Source organism: Pollicipes pollicipes, unplaced genomic scaffold, assembly GCF_011947565.3.
Source record: "Pollicipes pollicipes isolate AB1234 unplaced genomic scaffold, Ppol_2.1 Scaffold_6686;HRSCAF=7923_pilon_pilon_pilon, whole genome shotgun sequence".
In the NCBI taxonomy this organism is placed as follows: Eukaryota; Metazoa; Arthropoda; class Thecostraca; order Pollicipedomorpha; family Pollicipedidae; genus Pollicipes; species Pollicipes pollicipes.
Window position 1 is genome coordinate 12,662,396 of NW_023596921.1, and position 20,148 is coordinate 12,682,543.

At 53.1% G+C, this 20,148-nt stretch overlaps 2 protein-coding genes across 2 annotated transcripts; one reads left to right on the forward strand and one right to left on the reverse strand.

The window, feature by feature from the left end:
* Window positions 1–721: 721 nt before the first annotated feature.
* LOC119107484 (E3 ubiquitin-protein ligase Hakai) lies at window positions 722–6,329 on the reverse strand. Its single transcript, XM_037230935.1, has 6 exons — window positions 6,096–6,329; window positions 4,735–4,873; window positions 4,105–4,299; window positions 3,365–3,451; window positions 2,896–3,137; window positions 722–1,169 (listed from the first exon to the last, which is right to left on the reverse strand). Exons 2-6 carry the CDS (start codon window positions 4,840–4,842, stop codon window positions 722–724), a joined length of 1,080 nt encoding a protein of 359 aa, XP_037086830.1. The 5' UTR covers window positions 4,843–4,873; window positions 6,096–6,329.
* A 1,696-nt stretch (window positions 6,330–8,025) lies between these two features.
* Window positions 8,026–18,251, forward strand: rept (RuvB-like helicase 2 rept). Its single transcript, XM_037232081.1, has 10 exons — window positions 8,026–8,130; window positions 9,138–9,369; window positions 9,785–9,935; window positions 11,819–11,981; window positions 12,364–12,592; window positions 12,973–13,085; window positions 13,624–13,844; window positions 15,419–15,557; window positions 16,046–16,151; window positions 17,799–18,251. Exons 1-10 carry the CDS (start codon window positions 8,122–8,124, stop codon window positions 17,831–17,833), a joined length of 1,398 nt encoding a protein of 465 aa, XP_037087976.1. The 5' UTR covers window positions 8,026–8,121; the 3' UTR covers window positions 17,834–18,251.
* Window positions 18,252–20,148: the final 1,897 nt, after the last annotated feature.

The following is a 20,148-nucleotide window of genomic DNA, read 5'->3' on the forward strand; positions in this document are numbered from 1 at the left end:
ACACCGTTGCTATGATACGAACTAGCAACAGTATAACACATGCCAAACGCAAACAGTTCCCTAATGGATGTACAACGTTATCACTTTTATATCACTATCACACACACACACACACACACACACACACACACACACACACACACACACACACACACACACACACACACACACACACACACACACACACACACACACACACACACACATATATATATATATATATATATATATATATATATATATATATATATATATATATATATTCACTATCACACATATATATATATAGGGTGCCGATGGCGCAGTGGTTGAAGCATCTCGCCCTTCTGCCAGGGTGGCAGGCAGGCGGCGCCATATAGCCTGAGCAGCTTAGTGCGTCGTAAAGCCCTTATGACGACGGCGACATGAAAATATACCTAGAAAACTGAAGAAATCTCGTTGACAGACGAACCAAGGGGTCTTTAATTGCACGGAGGGAACATGCATTGTACTTGTCTACAACGATGCGAGGGCTTTCGACGGAAGTTAAATTTCTCGGCATGGCAAATACAATACAATTGAACTAACGATTTCAGGATGCGTCGGATGGTACCCGGAAAGCGCTGTTCCGAAAAATAAGAATGGAAAAATGTGCCTACGTGGGAAAGTTGAGGAAGAAGATGGAAAGGGAAGCCTCGTGATAACCAGAGAACCGCCGCACGAGCTGCGCCGGCGGCGGCGCCTAGCGGTAGTAATGGGCGGCGGGCGGCGGCCGGCCGAGCGGCGGCGGCGTGACCCACTGCTGCGGCGACGGGTACTGTGCCGGCCGCACGCCCGGTGGCGGGAAGGCGCGCCCGTAGCCGGCTGGCGACGCCGGCGGCGGCGTCTGGTAGAACGGCGCGGTGGCAGAGGACGGTGGCTGGCCGTAGCTGGCCGGCGAGTACCCCGCCTGGTAGCCGACGTACGCCGGGTGCTGCTGCTGCTGCTGGAGCGGCGGCGGCGTCTCCTGCATCGCCTCCTGGCCCTGGATCGGGATGGTGATCAGGTTGCTGCTGCGCTGCGTAGTCATCACGGGAATCTGCTGCTGCTTCATGGACGGCAGCGTCGTCTTGGCCGATCCATATTCCAGCGGGTGCGAGCCTCCACGGACGGGGTGCGGACTGCCGTGGCCGGGGTGTGTGGGGTGGGTGCTGCCCGGTCCCGGGTGCGCGACACCGTGACCCGGGTGTGCGGTATGAGCGCCCCCACGAGCCGCGTGCGTGGGGTGAGGGCTTCTGTGGCCCGGGTGGGAGGGGTGCGCACTTCCATGGTTGGAGTGTGCAGGGTGTGAGCTAGTGTGGCCTGGATGTGTGGGATGCGAGCTTCTATGGCCAGGGTGTGAGGGGTGCGGGCTGCTGTGACCTATATGTGACGGGTGTGGGCTGCTTTGACTTAGATTTGACGGGTGGGGGCTGCTTTGACTTAGATTTGACGGGTGCGGGCTGCTTTGACTTAGATGTGACGGGTGGGGGCTGCTGTGGCCTGGGTGTGAGGGGTGAGGGCTGCTGTGACCCGGGTGTGAGGGGTGAGGGCTGCTGTGACCCGGGTGTGAGGGGTGAGGGCTGCTGTGACCCGCGTGTGAGGGATGAGGGCTGCTGTGACCCGGGTGTGAGGGGTGAGGGCTGATGTGACCCGCGTGTGAGGGATGAGGGCTGCTGTGGCCCGGGTTTGACGGATGAGGGCTGTCGTGACCCGGGTGTGGGGGATGCGACTGTCCCTGCGCCACGTACGCCGCCGGCGCGCGTGACTCGTGGCGTCGCGGGTCGCGCGGGTCCGGCGGCGGCCGCTCCTCCTGGGGGCGCCGCGCCGGCTCGGCGGCGGCCGGCGGCGGCGGCACGGCCGGCCGACGGTGCCGGTGGTTGATGTGCGCCTGCAGCGGTGACGGGCGTCAGCACGTCCCACCAGCACGGCGCCAGCTGCGGCCAACGCTATGCATATCCAGCCACCGAACCCCACGTTATCATGCAGGTTATGTTATATTATCAAGTCCAGCACACGCAAGAAGGGAAGCTGGTTATGGTGCCTCTCCCGACTCAGTGCGTCAACACGTGATGCGTGGGGACGGGAACCGCGTGACCGAATTTGCTGAAGCTAGGGAAATCCTGCATACCGGAATCGATCAACGTGATAACACAACGCCCATATCTAGGTCGTTGGTGACATGAAAATTGCATTGCAATCAGCCGCCTTCCCATCACAAATAGGAAAATGAAATTGGGAAATTTCGAAGTATTTCATATTGGCGGCAACAGCCTGTGCGCTCATTGACTTAACCTACATCAGTCCATCTCTAAAATAATTTCAAAACTACGTGAGCCTGCCACCTGTGGCTGCCCAGACGTTGGCTGCCAGCTCGCGCACCGCCGGTGCCGGGCCACTAGCGCTGAGAATCTGATGCCTGTTGGGTCAGCTCAGCCACGCTTGGACGATGCGGTGGCGCGACTATTGCGGATCAGAGAAAGGAGGGTTGGCTGGGACAGCTGGTTCAGCTCACTGTAGATGTTGACATAGCATTCCTTTTTGGGCCATTCTATTTTCGGCCGCAGTTTTCAGCAAAATAATCACGGTCACTGTGATTCCGCCGCCCTGATGTACGTGGTCTAGCGACTACTCATTAAAGCGAGAAAACCCGCATGTGTAAAAACTCCTAACCCTTTGAATTTTGATCAAGTCCTTGACAACTGATCTCACACAGAAATCGTAGGTTATGTCAGCTCTAACCAATCAATGATATGTACCTTGGAAGGAGCTTCACAAATCAGTTCAAGCTGACTTCAATACTTCGCGTTCACAGCAGACAAGAGCAACCAAGTTTACCTTCTCATTTCCTTACTTACACCATGCACTGAGCGAGTTGATCCCAAAATAAATCCCAACGGCTGCCGGCCGCTGAAGTGCTGGTCCACGCGCGCCACCTGCGGCTGGGCCCTGACCTGCAGGTCGCGCTGGCTGAGGTAGGTGCGCCGGCAGCCGTTGTTGTCGTAGCGCTTGCCGTCGTGCAGGCACATGTAGAGCTTGCCCAGGCCGGCGCGCTCCACGCGCACCGCCCGGTCGCCGCACCGCCAGCACTTGTCCTGCACCTTGGCGCAGTCGTAGCATAGCACGTGCTTGCACGGAATCTGTCGGCACAAACCGAGCGCGCACACGCCTGAGCACTCTAGCCAGAGACGGCATACAGGATACAGACATGATCACCAGAGGGTGACCCGTAATTGCAGGAGGCGGGTTTAATCGCCTGTATTGCGAGGGAGACACGAACACTTCCTCAAGCAGGAGCAGTAACCACGCTCGCTGAGATATGATTCACCCAGAGAAGTGGAAAAGGCCACGTTTGCGGACATCTCACCATTCTGCCGTACGCCAGTATTGGGCAGTCACATTTCTCACAGAGATATATCAAAGGATTGAGCACCTTTGCTGCGATCAAGTTCACCTGCAAAAAGAAATTACAAGCATGAATATCGTCCACATTTTGCGAAGGCACGGCACGGCGATCATGCCATTCCATTTGGTGATGGGCATCACCCTGGTCACTTCCAGGATTGGGCTTCCATTGACATTACACTGGCTATATCTAGCTGACCAGACTACAAGCGTGACCAGGCAAAGCACAACAAACAGTTTGTAGATAATAAGCAAGTGACTGTATCGACTGTATTATGACTGACTGGTGTTTCGAGTTCAAGAGGTCTTATGCGGAGTTATCGACCTGTCGACAAAAAGGCATACGCGCCGATCACCATTCCAGAGCACTTACGCCCATGTTGGACATTACGGACCCCTGCGCCCGAGAAACAGCGTCCCATTACGGCCTAGTTCGCGCTCGTATGACACCCGTTACTCGGTCGTGCTGTCGTGAAATAGGTTGACTAGCGGACGTGCTAGCGCGCACTGCGACCTCCAGTCCGATCTGACCGGCCAGGACAGCCGGTCAGCGGCGGCCGACGGCCGGCCCGGCCCCGCTCCCGCTCCTGCCGGCGCTCCGGTCTCCGCAGACCCGCCGCCGGCCGGCCCGGCGCCGCTCCCGCTCCTGCCGGCGCTCCGGTCTCCGCAGACCGGCGCCGGCTGACCCGCCGCCGGCCGCACCTTGTGGTGCCACGAGAGGCGCAGCATGGGCTCTGGCTGGCCGCGCTGGATCGTGGTGAAGGTGGCCGGCTCCAGCTGCGAGATATCCGCCTCCATGTCGAACACGTGCGGCCGGGGCGGTCCCGGTCGGTCGGGAGACGGCGGACCATCGGACGCGGTCGGCTCACACAGTGACTCGTCGTCGCTGTCGATCACCTGTCACGCAGCCGGACGGCACAGGAAAAAGAGCTCAGCACAGGGTATAATACACTTTGGATACACCTTATGTACACTTTGTACTAAACTTCAGCTCAGCACAGGGCATGATACACCTTGGATACACTTTATGTGCACTCTATGTGCCCCACTTCAGCTCAGCACAGAGCATGATACACCTTAGATACACCTTCTGTGCACTCTATGTACCAAACTTCCGCTCAGCACGGGGCGCGATACACCTTAGATACACCTTAGGTGCATTCTATGTACCAAACTCCAACTTGCTAGGAAGAAACAGATAAACCAAGACAAACAAGTTGTCTGCCCAGAAATCAATAAGGTATGCTTAAAGGTATACCAAAAAGGCATGCTTATGGCTACAATATGCCCTCACATCTGACACAGTGGTACCATGTCACAGTGGGCAGTTACCTTAGACCGACGTATCCGAGTTCTGGCCCTGCCTCGCGGCTTCATGGTGGCCAGATCCCGACCACCTCGGCTAGATGGGCGCATGGAATAGCTTCTGACATCATCCATCCTCTGGCTGGCAGGGTGCAGCTTCCAGATTCTGTGTCACAGCACAGGCATGCCATTTTAATGACATATCATTTGTTGTGTGTTAGAGTATGACAAAAAGCTAGTGGCCTTCAAACTTACATGCAAATTGATACACCACATTGGTGCTTTTAATTTGTCCAGTTTGTCAGTGCTGTTTCTGACAAGGAAATTGAGGGTTTTTTCTGTTGTGATGGTGAACAGCAATGCCTATTCTATGGCCATCCTTGCCTTTTAAGTGTTAAGGGATGATTGCAAGGAATGTCATCCATTCCCATAGAGAAGCCCTGGGAATGATTGCTGATGAACCCAGGCCCTACAAGCAGGTAGCAGCAGCTATCTCCAAGGCTGGCATGTACTGGTCATCATCCAATGTTGTTTTGAACACAATGACCATTAAATGCTGTCTCCGGTCTAAAAGACCATGGTAGGACTGTTGGAGCATGAAAATGTGACATGGGACATCTTTAAAGGTAAGGACAAAAAGGTGATGATTGAAATGGTACAGTATCAGGCTGCCAGGACCATGCAGGGAGTTCATCAACTCCAGTGTGAACCTAGCTTCAAATATTTAAGCAACCCTCATTCTGTATGCAGTACAACAGACTGGGGAAAAACTGTCACCTTCATGCATATCCTGCATCTCCTTACATGACCTCACCAGCTTGGTGACACATAAATTTTCTCAAATATCCATGTGCTTACAGATAGTGTAAAGGCCATCATCCATGGGCTGTTAACATTCTAGCCAACTGAAGAGTTGAAGGCATAGCACAACTACCTCAGAGCCATAGCAATCATCCAATGGGATAAGCAGAGTGGGCAGCCTGCTTGCATACGGGTGACATATGACAGCTGGTACGCAATTCGCCTATCAGCACTTATTATTGCAAAACCTGCAATAACAAAGTATTAAATGGTGGGTGACACAAATGACCATGGAAAGGAAGATAAATTATTGGCCTAACCACCTTAGCTGGTGGCATGAATACTGAGCCATAACCCATCCAGGGAAGGAGGCTGGACTAGTGCCATGCATTTCTGAGGCATGTGTCAGGGTGTCACACTGTCAACTTTTGCAAATGACTGTGCACCTGTCACTCTGACATATTCCAAAGTTACATTGTCAGGACCAGTTTAATCTCAGGGAGTAAATTGGTTATGCTTTAATTTTTCACTGACTGCTGGCTTTTACGATATGGACAATAGCCACGCATCTGTACCCCACAACTCACATTCAGCCCCCACTGATCAAGCCATCGTCCACCACGCATTGATGTTTCTCTCCGAAATGCTAGTTGATCAAAATGATAATTGCAACAGATGGAACAATGACTTTGAAAATACCATGTAACTGAGAATTGTTACAAATAAAAGCACTTCGACGGGCACCTGTTGAAATTTTTTATGTTTGGGGTACAATGATTGACTGAAAATTTACAAATACCCCAAACTGCGGCGTGCTTCTAAGCTAGAAACACGTCTGTACCGTAGTACGCCAAGAAAGGTAAAGCTACTCTCAAATTCCACACTAGATGGCAGCACAGTCTTTTTTTGTAAACGGCATTACCTAGATCAACCGCGGTCAATAATGGACCGTCTACATATTAAAACGGGCCTCTGCAGGTTAAGGCCCTTCTGCAGGTCAGAATGGACCCTCTTCAGATCCAGAATTTTTTTCGGTCAGAAGGGACTCTAAATAGCCCGGACTGAGCCCTCGGCAGGCCATAATAAACTTTCGCATGCACGTCCCCCCCAGGTCTCAAATTGGGAAGGGGGTGGGGGGTGAGCTGCCCTTACTGCAACTTCCCCTCCCCAGTTACCTTGTCCTTGTTGAAGTGTCATCTCTTCCCCCTGGCATTGGCGTTTGCCCCGGGAGCCGAGGGTGTTGTTCAAAATCAACTCGCGTTGTTTATTTCATGAAGTCCGAGCTCGTTCGAGTCTTGTTCCAGTTTTTCTTGTGTATCTACAAGACCCAGCTGTACAACCCATGTCACATCCGTGCTTGGCATATGTATTTATTTTGTGTGCCTAGCCTGGGATTGCGGCAGTGGTTTTCCGAGGGCGAGTAAAAAACTTCTCCATTTTGGCAGCACATTTTCCCTGCAGGGAAATTTTATCTGCCGGTATAAATACGCGGGCAGCACGTGGATTGCGTTGTGGTGTCAAGCGGCTTCCGCGTACGTAAGAGGGGTATAGGGGTCTATCATTTCAGAAAGGAGCTGATTCACAGAACTGAAAATTGGGACTGATATAATGCTTGCCTTTTTCCTTTTCGGAAGTTGTAAAAATCCGTTTCCTGACCGAAATCCAGACTCCAATCAGCTTCGTTTAAGTCTGTCCGAGTGTAGTAAATGGTCATTGTGGTCCATTGACCTGAAATATTTGATTGGGTGCTCTAACATCAAGCCCCAGATGTTGAAATGTATATAAGTTTCCGCTTATATTCTTGATGCATGTTTCCATCCCAGTCTGCAAAAAGATCCACCTGCTGTGCAGGATTCTTATATGAGACTGGTGCGCCTGACCCCGCCTCGGTGTTGTGAGCCTGACTCGGGCTAAGCCAGTTTGTGCTGAGGGGCTATTGTGGTGCTGCTGCTATGCCAGACATGTTCAGGGTAACATGTATTATTTTTGGTCTGATTTCCATTTGGGTACCTGCCTCCAGGCTGCAAAACGTGCATGTTTGTCCGTATATTTGGTCGTGATCTTCAGTAGTACTTGACACTTCATTATTAAGTTGTTCATCAATTGATGTTTTTAAGATCATCATAATCATCAAAATGAGTGACAAATGGTCAAAAATATGCATGCACCCTAATGCCAGCCATTAGTTTGTGATGCATCAATCTGATTTGTTAACTTTCCAGGGGGGATGACTGAGCGTCACTGGTGCTGAATGAGGTGTGAAGGTTTTCGTATTAAATCACCTGTAAACTGACATGTCCATTTATAAAATTTTCTGGTGCATTCCAGCTGCCCCACCCAACCGCACAGGTGGAACAGTTGCGGCAGCAGCAGCACCACGTAACTTGTACAGCATAAAAGGATGGGTTGTCATATGATGAAAACAATTTTAAATGGGTTGGTGAAGTATGAAACTCTGCATCATGTCAGCATGATTCTTTTCACTTATTCATTATGGCGTGCTTGTTTTCAGTCAACAACTGGCAGAGGATAGCCACTACAGGCTGAATCCAGATATTGTTTGTTTTTAGCCAAGATTGATCAACACTAGCCACTATTGTTTTGCCACCAGATATGGCTACGGTAAGTTTGTGCTTATTGCACTGATTGAATTGTGGCATCTCAGATATTTGTTCATTGTGGTGGTTGTTAAGGGTGCTTTGTTTTGTTTACATGGTTGGTTTTGTTTCCTCTTGGATTCATTATGCACATGCAGGGTGATGTCTAGAAAGGCTCCTGGGCTTTCTTGGTGAAAAAGCAGTTGTTTGAAACCAGTGCTAGACCAGAGAAAATTTTTAACATTTTGATCTGACAGCACTTTTTTGGAACTGGTCGCAGGACAAGTCTTAGTGCAGTGTTTTTGTCCGCATGTTTTTGGTCATACAAAGCTTGGCATATTGGTTTCTAATAGCAAAAGATGACTCAGGGGCAGAAAACTGGCATGAGCAATATTATGTATTGTTAATACTGGTATCTGACCATTACTGCACCAGCATCCTGTCAGCCAAATGGGCTTGCCAGCATCCATTGAAAATATATTCAGAAACATAGACTGTCATCATGTGTTTTGGCTTCCACTCCTAAGGTTCATTTCTCCTTTTCTCTCATGATTGCCATGTGTGTGTACTAGGAGGCCTATTGGCATGCTAGGCTTTCAGATCGCTATGCATACAGCACAGTCGGCCTCTCAGAACACCATCTCTTTGACCATTGCCCCGCCCATCTGTGGGCACACAGTCAGCCTCCCAGAACACTTCCTCTTTGACCAATGCCCCGCCTGTCCGCTGCTGCACAGTCAGCATCTCAGAACACCATCTCTGTGACCACTGCCCCGCCCGTCTGTGGCCATGCAGTCAGCCTCTCAGAACACCATCTCTGTGACCATTGCCCTGCCTGTCTGCGGCCGCACAGTCAGCCTCACAGAGCACCATCTCACTGCCACGGCCGCCTGCCTGTCTACAGCTGCACGGTCTGCCGCTCACAACGCCGTGTTTCTCTGACCGTCCCTCTGTCCGTGCGCGTCCGCGCAGTCTGCCGCTCAGAACGCTGTGCCTCTCTGACTGTCCCCCTCTCCGTGCGCGGCCGAGCAGGCGGCCGCTCAGAAGGTTGCCGAGGTGCGCGAGGTGACGCGCCTGGAGCGGGTCGGCGCACACTCGCACATCCGCGGCCTGGGCCTGGACGACGCGCTGGAGGCGCGGCCCGTCTCGCAGGGCATGGTCGGCCAGCCGGTGGCGCGCCGCGCGGCCGGGCTCGTCCTGCAGATGATCCAGGAGGGCAAGATTGCCGGCCGAGCTATCCTCATCGCTGGCCAACCGGGGACCGGTGAGGGCTGGCTCGATACGGGCGGGCGGGCTGGCTGCCGTGGCCGGTAGCGGTTGGATTGTGTGCCGGCGGAACATCAAGTATGCACTCTTTCTGTGATTTTCGGATTGGCAAGGCTTTTGACAGTAGCAAATGATCGGCATTCGGTTGTGTCTCCTTGCAAACCTTCGGTGATGCTACGACAGACAACCAATGCACATTAGAGCTCAGTGCAGTATTGCGATCATCACCATCGCAGTTCTAGCACACATATATCCAAGTCTGATTCCCACAAACGCGGATGGTTAATGGGTCACCTCGCCACGGAGTTGAATTTGGACATTAGGATGAAAACGACCAATTGCCCTCAACAAACCCAGTGCAGGCGTCCGCGTGGCTTGCCTGGCCGTGTGTGACCGTGATCTGTGAATACCAGGCAAGACGGCGTTGGCCATGGGCATGGCGCAGGCGTTGGGACAGGATACACCCTTCACCTCCATGTCCGGTTCCGAGATCTACAGTCTGGAGATGAACAAGACGGAGGCGCTGATGCAGGCCTTCCGCAAGTCCATCGGCGTCCGAATCAAGTAAGTGATGCCATTCAGCCACTCTCACTTCAGTCACTGCTGCCACCATCCTCCAGTTCAGGAACTGATGGTATTGCTGTATTTTTCGTTGACTGTAGTTGGTTCCTCCTGGTAAACTACAGTTCTGTTTATTTGCTATATGTTTGTAACAACATGCTAGGCTGCTCAGTTACTACTGTTGCGACTGCACCCCTTTTTGGTAAAGTCAAGCAAGATTATGTTTGATTTATCTGACCAAGCAAGGGAACGCTTTAGTATGCTAGCTGTGTGCGCCCCTCTCGGTTAGACCACCTGTCCCTTGCTCAGTTGTTTGGAGCGCCTGCCTTCCGGTTCATCCACTCAGGGTGGGTTGGGTTGGAGTCGCTTCAAGGGCTCGCTATTTGGCGTTAATAACCGTGCCAAAACTTGCGAGGTAAACACAACAAAGCAGCCCTTTACAGACGCCATCATGATGGCGGCCGGTTGGTCACCGCGGTCGCGCTAAACGTCGGGTTGCGTGAAAGGGCAGGGCGGACTGTCCCGAGCATTGCGACGCATTGAGCTTTCGTCACCAAATTCTGCTGTCGGCCTGGAATCTTACGATCGGTTCGTGCGAGCTTTGATCTCACAAGTCCATGTTTTCAAAATTTCGTACTGAATCTTCAAAAAAGTAGTTCAGCTCCCCATAAATCACGCATTTCTTGCCGTCTGCTGACTCTTGCTCGTGTGTCATGATCACGAGCAGCAGCGTCCATTACTACTTTTCCACTTCTTGAGGCGTCTCCGAAGCCTCAGTTTGGCCTTCCCTTGTCAGACTGACCCTGTTTGACCAGTTACGGATGAACTTGTGCAGTTGGCTTTAGATGAGCAGTGCGTACGTACCGGGTGCAGTTCTAAGTCAACAAATATACGGTATTGAATGAACCATCTAACGCTGGGAGAATGATACAATATACACTGCTCTCACGTCCGTTGTAACATACTGACTTCATTTGGATGCAGCATTCCAAAATTCCTTCGGTTGGATGTTTATGGTGTCATGACTTCACGCTGCCAGACTTCTGCCTCCTCGGCGCCTCTGCACGCACATTTCGGCGGCTGTTGAACCACTGCCCATGACCCCGAACCCCGACATCTGACCTGCCCGACCGATTTGTCAGTCCCTCGGTGTTGGATTGTCCGCCGCCCGGCTCGATGCTGATTGTCCGATTTTGAGCAAAGGAACGAAGGACATGCTGTGAACCCCGAACCGGGGACGTAATAAATAGCATCGATAGATGCCGATGCTGCTACCACCCAGGTGGCCGAATATTGCCACACTGTGGTGACCCGTCAGCCATAGGTGTAGTAATTGAGATCAAGGGGCTGTGACCCCTCACTGAATGTAAAAGGAAGTATCGGATGTTCGGTGGGTTTTTGGAAATAACTATCTGTAGAAAGGTTTGTAAAAGTGTGCACATTTGTTACACTTTTACTGCATGTGGGGACTGTAAAATTTGCACATGGAGGACGTTTGTACTACGCGTCTGGTGCCGAGAGGTGGCACCCCTGTGTATTCTATGCAGATTTTAAGGGATTGATTCAAGCGCAGAGTTCCTGTCAGTGACAGGGTTTGGCCATATCCTGGCTCTCATGCGCCCCATTAGAGCAGCTACAGTCCACTGCGGGCTTTTCCCGATAGATTTTAGTTTGCCGTGTATGTAATACGCTAACAACGCCCGGCCTTATGTCAGCCTGCCTCCCATGCTGAGTTGTCCGCTGAACGTCATGAACGGGTCCCATCAGCCCTGCTGTCTGGGATTGCCGGTCAACAGAGCTGCCTCACTTCGGGATATTGCGTCACCAACTGACCTGCGGGCACGGCCGCACTGTCTGTAATGTCATGCCGTGCTGTTGCTCTCCAGGGAGGAGACGGAAATCATTGAGGGAGAGGTGGTGGAGATCCAGGTGGACCGGCCCGCCTCCGGCACCGGCGCCAAGGTCGGCAAGCTGACGCTCAAGACCACCGAGATGGAGACCATCTACGACCTCGGCACCAAGATGATCGAGTCTCTTGTCAAGGAGAAGGCACGTTCTGAGCCGAGATGACCAATAATAAACGTTGATGTGTGAGGCTGTCACAGTCGGCGTACATCCTGGTGTGTAATGTGGCGCAGATAGCATCCTATATTGCAACAAAAAGGGTGATTCACTTACATCTGAGGTTTCAGTCGTGCAGTAACTATAGATTGCATCAGACTGCTCACGAGCTCTGTATTTTGGGTCTATGCCCTCCAGCACAGCACACACAAACGCTGCAGCACAGATGCAGCCTGTTCATCTCCGGTGTGACGGTCAGGCGGCTTCGGTGCATGCTTCTTGCTGTCTAGTATATGCCATCGTTCACACCGTTCTGCGTGACACGGGCGGCCGGCCACGTCCCTGACTCTCGCCGACCTCTTTCTCTCAGGCGCAAGCTGGTGACGTTATCACCATTGACAAGGCCACTGGCAAGATCACCAAGCTGGGCCGTGCGTTCACGCGCGCGCGCGACTACGACGCCACGGCTCCCCAGACGCGCTTCGTGCAGTGCCCCGAGGGCGAGCTGCAGAAGCGCAAGGAGGTGGTGCACACGGTGACGCTGCACGAGATCGACGTCATCAACAGCCGGACGCAGGGCTTCCTGGCGCTGTTCTCCGGTGGGTGGCCGGCCACGCTGGCGCGCCCGTCGCCGGCCCACCCGGCGGCGCGGCCGGCTAGGCCCGGTGGCCACCGTGTGTGTGGGTGTGGGTGGATGGGTGGTTGAAGGGGAAGTGGGTGCGTGTATGGTTGTGGACGCATCGGGTAGGGAGGGCAGGTTGCTGGGAAATGTCATGAAGTGGAGTGATGGAAGTGAGTGGGGGTAGAGGGCACATTCCAGCCAATTTGACTTCTGTAAATCAAGTCAAATTGGGCACACTTCATCCGATTTGACTCTTCTGGATCTAATCTGAGCGATGTTTCTGTGAGCGTTGTGAGCCTTTCTCGCCGTGTTCTGTGCGTGTGATCGTCTCTGGCTTAGTCTCGTGACTCGCTCCAGGCGACACGGGTGAGATAAAGTCTGAGGTACGGGACCAGATCAACACCAAAGTGGCCGAGTGGAGGGAGGAGGGCAAAGCAGAGATCGTGCCAGGAGTGCTCTTCATCGACGAAGTAAGAGGCCTCAGTCATCTTGACATGGCTCATCTCTTGCTCTTCTTTCCTCTGCTGTTTTGTATTGAACTGATGTTTCATGTTATGTTTCATGTTTCATGTTCATGTTATGTTGTCAGTACGCCACGTTTGGAGGCTGTGCTTATCGTCTGGAGCCTGGTGACATGAGCTAATGTAAAGCTCATGAGCTCTATATCACGAGAATCATGACCATCGGCACAGCTTCCAAATGTCGAGTGTTGATGACATAACCAATGGTTCCTCGGTAGCGTTGTTTAACCAGCATCTCCCGACATATTGAAGGTAGCGAACTATCGGTATAAGGGTCATCATCGTCATCAACTCCGAACTCATAATGCTGAGAAAGCAGGACCTCAGGGCCTTTCTTCATCAAGTACGGCTAAGGAATGCTGATTCATATGCCGCGGATTTGTCGATGTAAAATCTTTAAGTTTATGACACATGAGCTTCTCTGAGACCGCCCTAGCGATGGTATACGTGTGGGACGCATGGCTCACCGAGCTGCTAATTCCGCCAGGTGCACATGCTGGACATCGAGTGCTTCTCATTCCTGAACCGTGCGCTGGAGAACGAGATGGCGCCGATCCTGGTGATGGCCACCAACCGGGGTATCACGCGCATCCGCGGCACCAGCTACAGCTCGCCGCACGGCGTCCCCATCGACCTGCTGGACCGCACCGTTATCATCTCCACCCGGCCGTACCAGGAGAGCGAGACCAAGCAGATCCTCAAGATCAGGTGCGCCTCCGACGGCGCTGGCCGCCGGCTGGGGGCCTGCCGTGCCCCACAGGTCACGGTGGGCCGTCGACTGTGGGCCTGCCATGCCTCACAGGTCACGGTGGGCCGCCGGCTGGGGGCCTGTCGTGCCTCACAGGTCACGGTGGGCCGTCGACTGTGGGCCTGCCGTGCCCCACAGGTCACGGTGGGCTGCCGGCTGGGGGCCTGCCGTGCCTCACAGGTCACGGTGGGCCGTCGACTGTGGGCCTGCCATGCCTCACAGGTCACGGTGGGCCGCCGGCTGGGGGCCTGTCGTGCCTCATAGTTCACGGCGATATAGGATATGACGGTTACAGCCTGGTGGCAGTGCTTCAGTAAAAGTGGTCCATGCCATTGGAGAGCCTTTTAAGGTTTTCTCCTCGTTTTTTTAAGTATCTTGTTGGACCAGCTGGCCTCGTGCACGGTATTTTCAAGGAACCGGCGTTGGGGCTGAGCTGTTCTGGCTGCTGGATTATCTATTTGCATGAGGTAGATAATCCGACCCACGTAGCTCGTAAGGTGATATGAAGCATTAGATACATTCAGTGTGAAATGGCTTAGGCCCACCAGAAAAAACTTAAATGTATTTTACTTAGAACAAGCCGAAAATTATTGCCAATGTGGTTTTCCAAATATTGTGTGGGTTTGACGTATTATTATATGATGCCTCGTTTTGTATTCGGCTGCAACGCTATGTATTAAAACGGTGTCACAATGCAAGTACCACTGCGCAGAAACGTGCCACACTATGTGTTGGTGCTGAAATCACTCGCTACTGATTGTCTTATGTTGGGCCTAAATACGCCCAGGACTGCATGAAATTATGACGGCGTAAAAACTTTGTGAAGGGAAAAATAGAAATGCACCAATAATTTACTTGTGATTATGCTGATATTGTGTATTTTCTACATCGACATTAGTAACAATTGCCGATGATGTCGAAACTTTTGTGTGTAAAACTATGCAAAAAATGCTGATGTTTGACAATAATGATGAGAAAGTTTGCCTTCGCTTCTTCACAGGCTAGTGAACATGTTTTACTTGACGGAAGTTGAACTTTTGCCGCCCGATACGAGACATGGGAGTGGCTCAAAAAATGCAGTTAAGGGTGATCTGTGTCCTATTTTGAAGGATTCCTGTGTTTCTATGAGGGTCGCTTGACGTGCAGCGTATGGCCGGCGATCAAAGTCTTGGGTGTCAGCCTCCTGCCCGCTGATATCCAATAAATTACCAGGCTCTCCCCCTCCCCTAGGCGGCATATTTATAGCCTCGCCTCCGTTTGTGGCGCCCTCTACCACGGACACATGTTCCTCAGTTATGCATGCATGGCTGTGTCTTGCGCTGGCCCGACTCTGTACAGCATCCCGTACAGCACCCCCGACAGCACCCCCGACAGCGCCCCCGACAGCACCCCCGACCCTGTACAGCACCTCCAACCCTGTACAGCGTCCTGTCGTATCCCGGACTCCACCCCGCGGCCTGCCGCCCGTGTTCTCACACCGTCGCCGCCGGTGGGCCCGCGACGTGTGACGGTCGGCCCCGTCCGCGCCCGATAGGTGTGAGGAGGAGGACGCCGAGATGTCGGACGACGCGCTCACCGTGCTTACCCGGATCGGCATGGAGACGTCGCTACGTTACGCCATCCAGCTGATTACGCTCGCCTCGCTGGTGGCGCGCAAACGCAACTCGTCAGAGGTAAGGCCGGGCCGGAGCGGACTCTCGCCGAGGCGGGTGTGATCCAGCTAATCGCGCTCGCCTCGCTGGCGGCGCTCAAACGCACCTCGTCAGAGGTAAGGCCGGGCCGGAGCGGACTCTCGCCGAGGCGGGTGTGATCCAGCTGATCACGCTCGCCTCGCTGGTGACGCGCAAACGCAACTCGTCAGAGGTAAGACCGGGCCGGAACGGACTCTCGCCGAGGCGGACGTGATCCAGCTGATCACGCTCGCCTCGCTGGTGACGCGCAAACGCAGCTCGTCAGAGGTAAGACCGGGCCGGAGCGGACTCTCGCCGAGGCGGACGCGTCTGCGTCTGTGCCTGACTCGGCGTCGTCGCCTTCTGCGAGGTGCGCCGCTGACGACAGCTGTGAGATGGGTGGTCGGTGGATTGGTGAGCGCCATTTCGGCGACGAGTGTGTAGTGTCCGGCAGGTGGCGCCGGTCAGTTAGGTCTGCCGTCCCGTTTCAGATCGAGATCGAGGACGTCAAGCGTGTGTACTCGCTGTTCCTGGACGAGACGCGCTCGTCGCAGTTCCTCAAGGATTACCAAGACCAGTTCATGTTCAACGAGATCGGTAAGTGCTGGGACCGAACGCGAGAATCCCGTGGACATAGCTTTACGGAAGGATTCAGACGTGGTCGCCATATCACGGATGGAAAAATCGTCGGACCATCGCCCGTGTCTGGTGTGTTGGTATCCAGCGGGTTGTCCTGCGGTCGCCAGGTGTTTTATTTAGCCCCGGGAAGGAATGTGTGGCTTTCTAGACTTCCGAGTCTCCTCCCGGATGGTTGCCTTTCTATGCTCTTCCAGTTTGACTGACGGGGGGCGATTGGTCTCTCCTTTGTAGTACCTGCCACAGCTGCATGGCATGTCTGGATGCAGCTCTTCGCATGTTCCATAGTTGTCTGGTGCGACTGGTACGTGCTCTTCGAAGCATTGAGCTCCTGGTGAAGACTCCTGGTGTTGTATTGTCCACCATATTCTGCTGATCGTTGCTGCTAAGCTCCTGTGAGGAAAAAGTACTCTTGCTGTTGATTTGTGTTTTGGCTGCCCTGCTTGTGGAGCGTGCTCTTTGGACTTCCGGTCTGTGAAGCCTCTTGGGCACCTGTTCCGACCGAACTTCTCGGCTAGGTGGCTCATTTCTCTTCACCGGTTGCGCGATGTTGAAAGCAACTCCCGATGCGTTTCTGGCCTGTGCCCAGGTGGTGGAATGTTGTGGCTAGGAAGTTCAGGTGGCGACCGGTTTCTTTTGGTTCGCGGTACACCGGTGTCCTGAAGATGTTGTTGGTTCTCTTGACTTAGACGTCTAGGATTGGAAGCCCTTTTGCGGGTTTTGATGTTTCTGATGAAAATTTGTCAGTCATGGATCAGGGTAAACTGTCTACACTTCCCTTTTTTGACTAGGTATCATATCTTGCAAAGCTTTACACAAAACTGCAGTTTCACTGTACTGTCTCGAGCTGGTTTCGAAATTATTTGCAAGGTGCAGACATGCGCCTGGTTTCCGGTTTTGGTTCCTGGTTCCCACTGGTCCCTTCGACTAAACAAGAGCCCGGAGGGTGGTTCTCATGGGGTCTTTCGGTGAAACAAAAGCCTGGATCCTGGTTCTTGTGGAAATCTTTTGACGCAAACCTGTTGTTCTGGATCTTGACTCACTGGTTCTTTCCACAACACAAAATCCTGGATCCTGCTTCCTGCTGGATCTTTCGACAAACCAAAGATCCTGGATCTTGATTCCTATGAGAGCGCACGGGAATGGAACAAGCGTGTTGGGGATCCAGTCCATAACGCAGCTCTTCAGCACAATCCCTGGAGCACTCTGCACGTCCTCAGCTGTTGGCCCGTAGCCTCACCAATAGTTTCACCTGATGGCGGTAAAATAAATTGGCTGAAACGTTGTGCACATGTCAGACACATCAGACCAGGACCAGAGTGCAAACAGTTATTCCACTCGTGAATTCCGTGGGCAATGGCCATGTGTCTCAAGCCAGCCTTCCTGACTGGTAGGTCACAGGACAGCTGATGCAGGGATGCCCTGTGGTGCTACAGGCTTGTTGCCGCGGACGGTCATGCAAAAAGCTGGATTATTTTGGACAGAGTGACATTTATGTACAATATTCGGTGCGCTGGAGCAACCCGTATGCATTCGGTGCAACCCGTCGACGACTCGCTATTGTCCGCGAACACCGCGCTGACGGTGGGTGCTCTTTGGCTGTCGCAGGTGATGGTGACGGCACCAGCATGGAGACGTCATAGACGAGGGAGGAAGGGCCAGTCACCACCCCCGGTGCCCTGACCGTGGAGGATCAGTCACCACCTCCGGTATTCCGACGGTGGAGGAAGGATCAGTCCACCACCCCCGGTAGTCTCGACGGTGGAGGAAGGATCAGTCACCACCCCCGGTAGTCTCGACGGTGGAGGAAGGACCAGTCACCACCCCCGGTGTCTCGACAGTGGAGGAAGGACCAGTCACCACCCTCGGCGTCCTGCGAGCGGGGGTCGAAGCGGCGGCGCACATCCACATCTTATGTACTCGTCATTGCACATCGGCCGGGCAGCGTCCGGCGCGGGCCGGATTTTTTGTTGGCAGAGCGTTGGTGCGTGGTTGCATTTGATTGTCAATCGTTCTACGTTCGCTGTGCCTATTTTGGTAATACAGCACCATCATTGCGAGTGATGTGATTGAAAATTGCGGTGCGTGAGCAGGAGAATGCGGTGCGGAACCTGCCCAGACGGTCAGTTACAGGCGAATGCGTTAAAGATGATAGCAAGCAAGACGAATGGGGGAATAGTCTACCGGGAAGTCGTCGCGCGGGATCACAATCACTAGGGGCCTCACATGGACAGCTTAATTACGTAACTTGTTAAGTGTATTCGCAAGAAAAATTATACAGATAAATAAGACAGCTCTAATAGCCTTGTTCATAGTAGAACAACCAGGAAAGTCAAAGATAGATGTTTGATATTTCGGTTACATGCCTTTATCGAAACGGATATGTTTATTTGTTAACGACCCTGGACGCAACGTATAATTACAGGCTGATACGGCTGCGATGGACTCCCTGCTAGGGAATCCTGGAGCAGCTCTAATATCTGTGTGCAAAACTTATCGGGCGAGTCAGCCTTGAAATTCACTGTCGAACTTAGTGTGAGGAAGCAACTGCCATCTCTAGACCGGATTGACTCATCAAACAGTGCCTTTCAGACAGATGTTTACAGAACAACCACCAACCACGGTGACGTGATGTTTGACGCCTGATAGGCAGCGAATTCCACACGCGAATCGCTCGGCAGTAACATGATCGGCGTGCGAACGTAGTGCGCGCTCGCGGGAGCTGCGACATACCTTCAGCTGTGCAGCGAGTGGCACATACGGTCTCCAGGGCGCCCACCGACCACCCGTTCGCGCGATGCGTGGGGTGCACGGGTGTTCGACGGGATGTTTCGCATGGTCATCATGTCCCGTTCGGTGATCATTCAGGTATTTACGCCCAAGCCAACGCAAGCGGTACGTGAGAAACACCATCGTGATTATTTAAGTGGCGGACTATACGGGCGCCGTAGTCAGATATATTCCTACTTCATCTCGACACTCTTGCCTTCTTGTCAATCCTGTAGTCAATCATAGCGCACCTTATGTGCCCCCCCCCCCCCCCCTGTCTGCACGGTCATCTTCATCTTCTTGACCCTGGCATCTTCACCTTAGCCCTGATCACTACCAAGTAGGATGCGTCCAGAGGGATGGTCGGTCGACCTGATCGGTTTCCCCGGATAAGATGTGGCCAGGGTCCCTTCCAGGCGACTGGGTGCAGCTATCTTATGGCTATTCTGGTCAGGCTTGCCCTGCACTGAATCTTGCTCTTAAAAATCCGTCCTGCCTGGCCCCTCCTGCTCAATGTGCTCATCATTCTCTAACCCCCTGCGGTTGGAACCCTACCTCGGCCTGGCCTCTCCTGCCTCATGTGCTCCTCATTCTCCACCCCCTGCAGTTGGAACCCTACCTCAGCCTGGTCTCTCCTGCTCAATGTGCTCCTCATTCTCTACCCCCTGCAGTAGGAACCCTACGTCAGCCTGGTCTCTCCTGCTCAATCTGCCCTCCAGTCTGTACCAGCTGCAGTAGAAGCCCCTCAGCCCGGCCTCGCTTGCTCAAACTACTCATTTTCTACCCCGGCAATAGGAGCTCCTTCTCGACTCCTGTCCTGCCATTCAACTCGTCAGCCCATCTACGTCCCCCTTCGTCTTTCATCGTGACCCGCTTGTCCTCACAGTTCTGGCCTTTCCTGCTGTTCTTTATCCTCCTCCTTGGCTGGTCCTCCAATCATCTTCATGCCTTTTGTGTCCCGTCGCCTGTGCCGCTCAATACCATTTAGAAACTTAAGCTCAATCTCCGTTATCCTTTTCTTCCTAGCACACGTCTCAAGTCAAGCCAAGGACGAACTCATCTTTGTTCGAGTTGCTGTTTCTTCCCCGGAAGACAACTTTTAGTTTTTTAACTGCTTTGTTCATTTTACCTCGGTAGATCTGTTTCATCCATATGGAAACCAGACTCACACGTCGTAATGGGCGTCAAA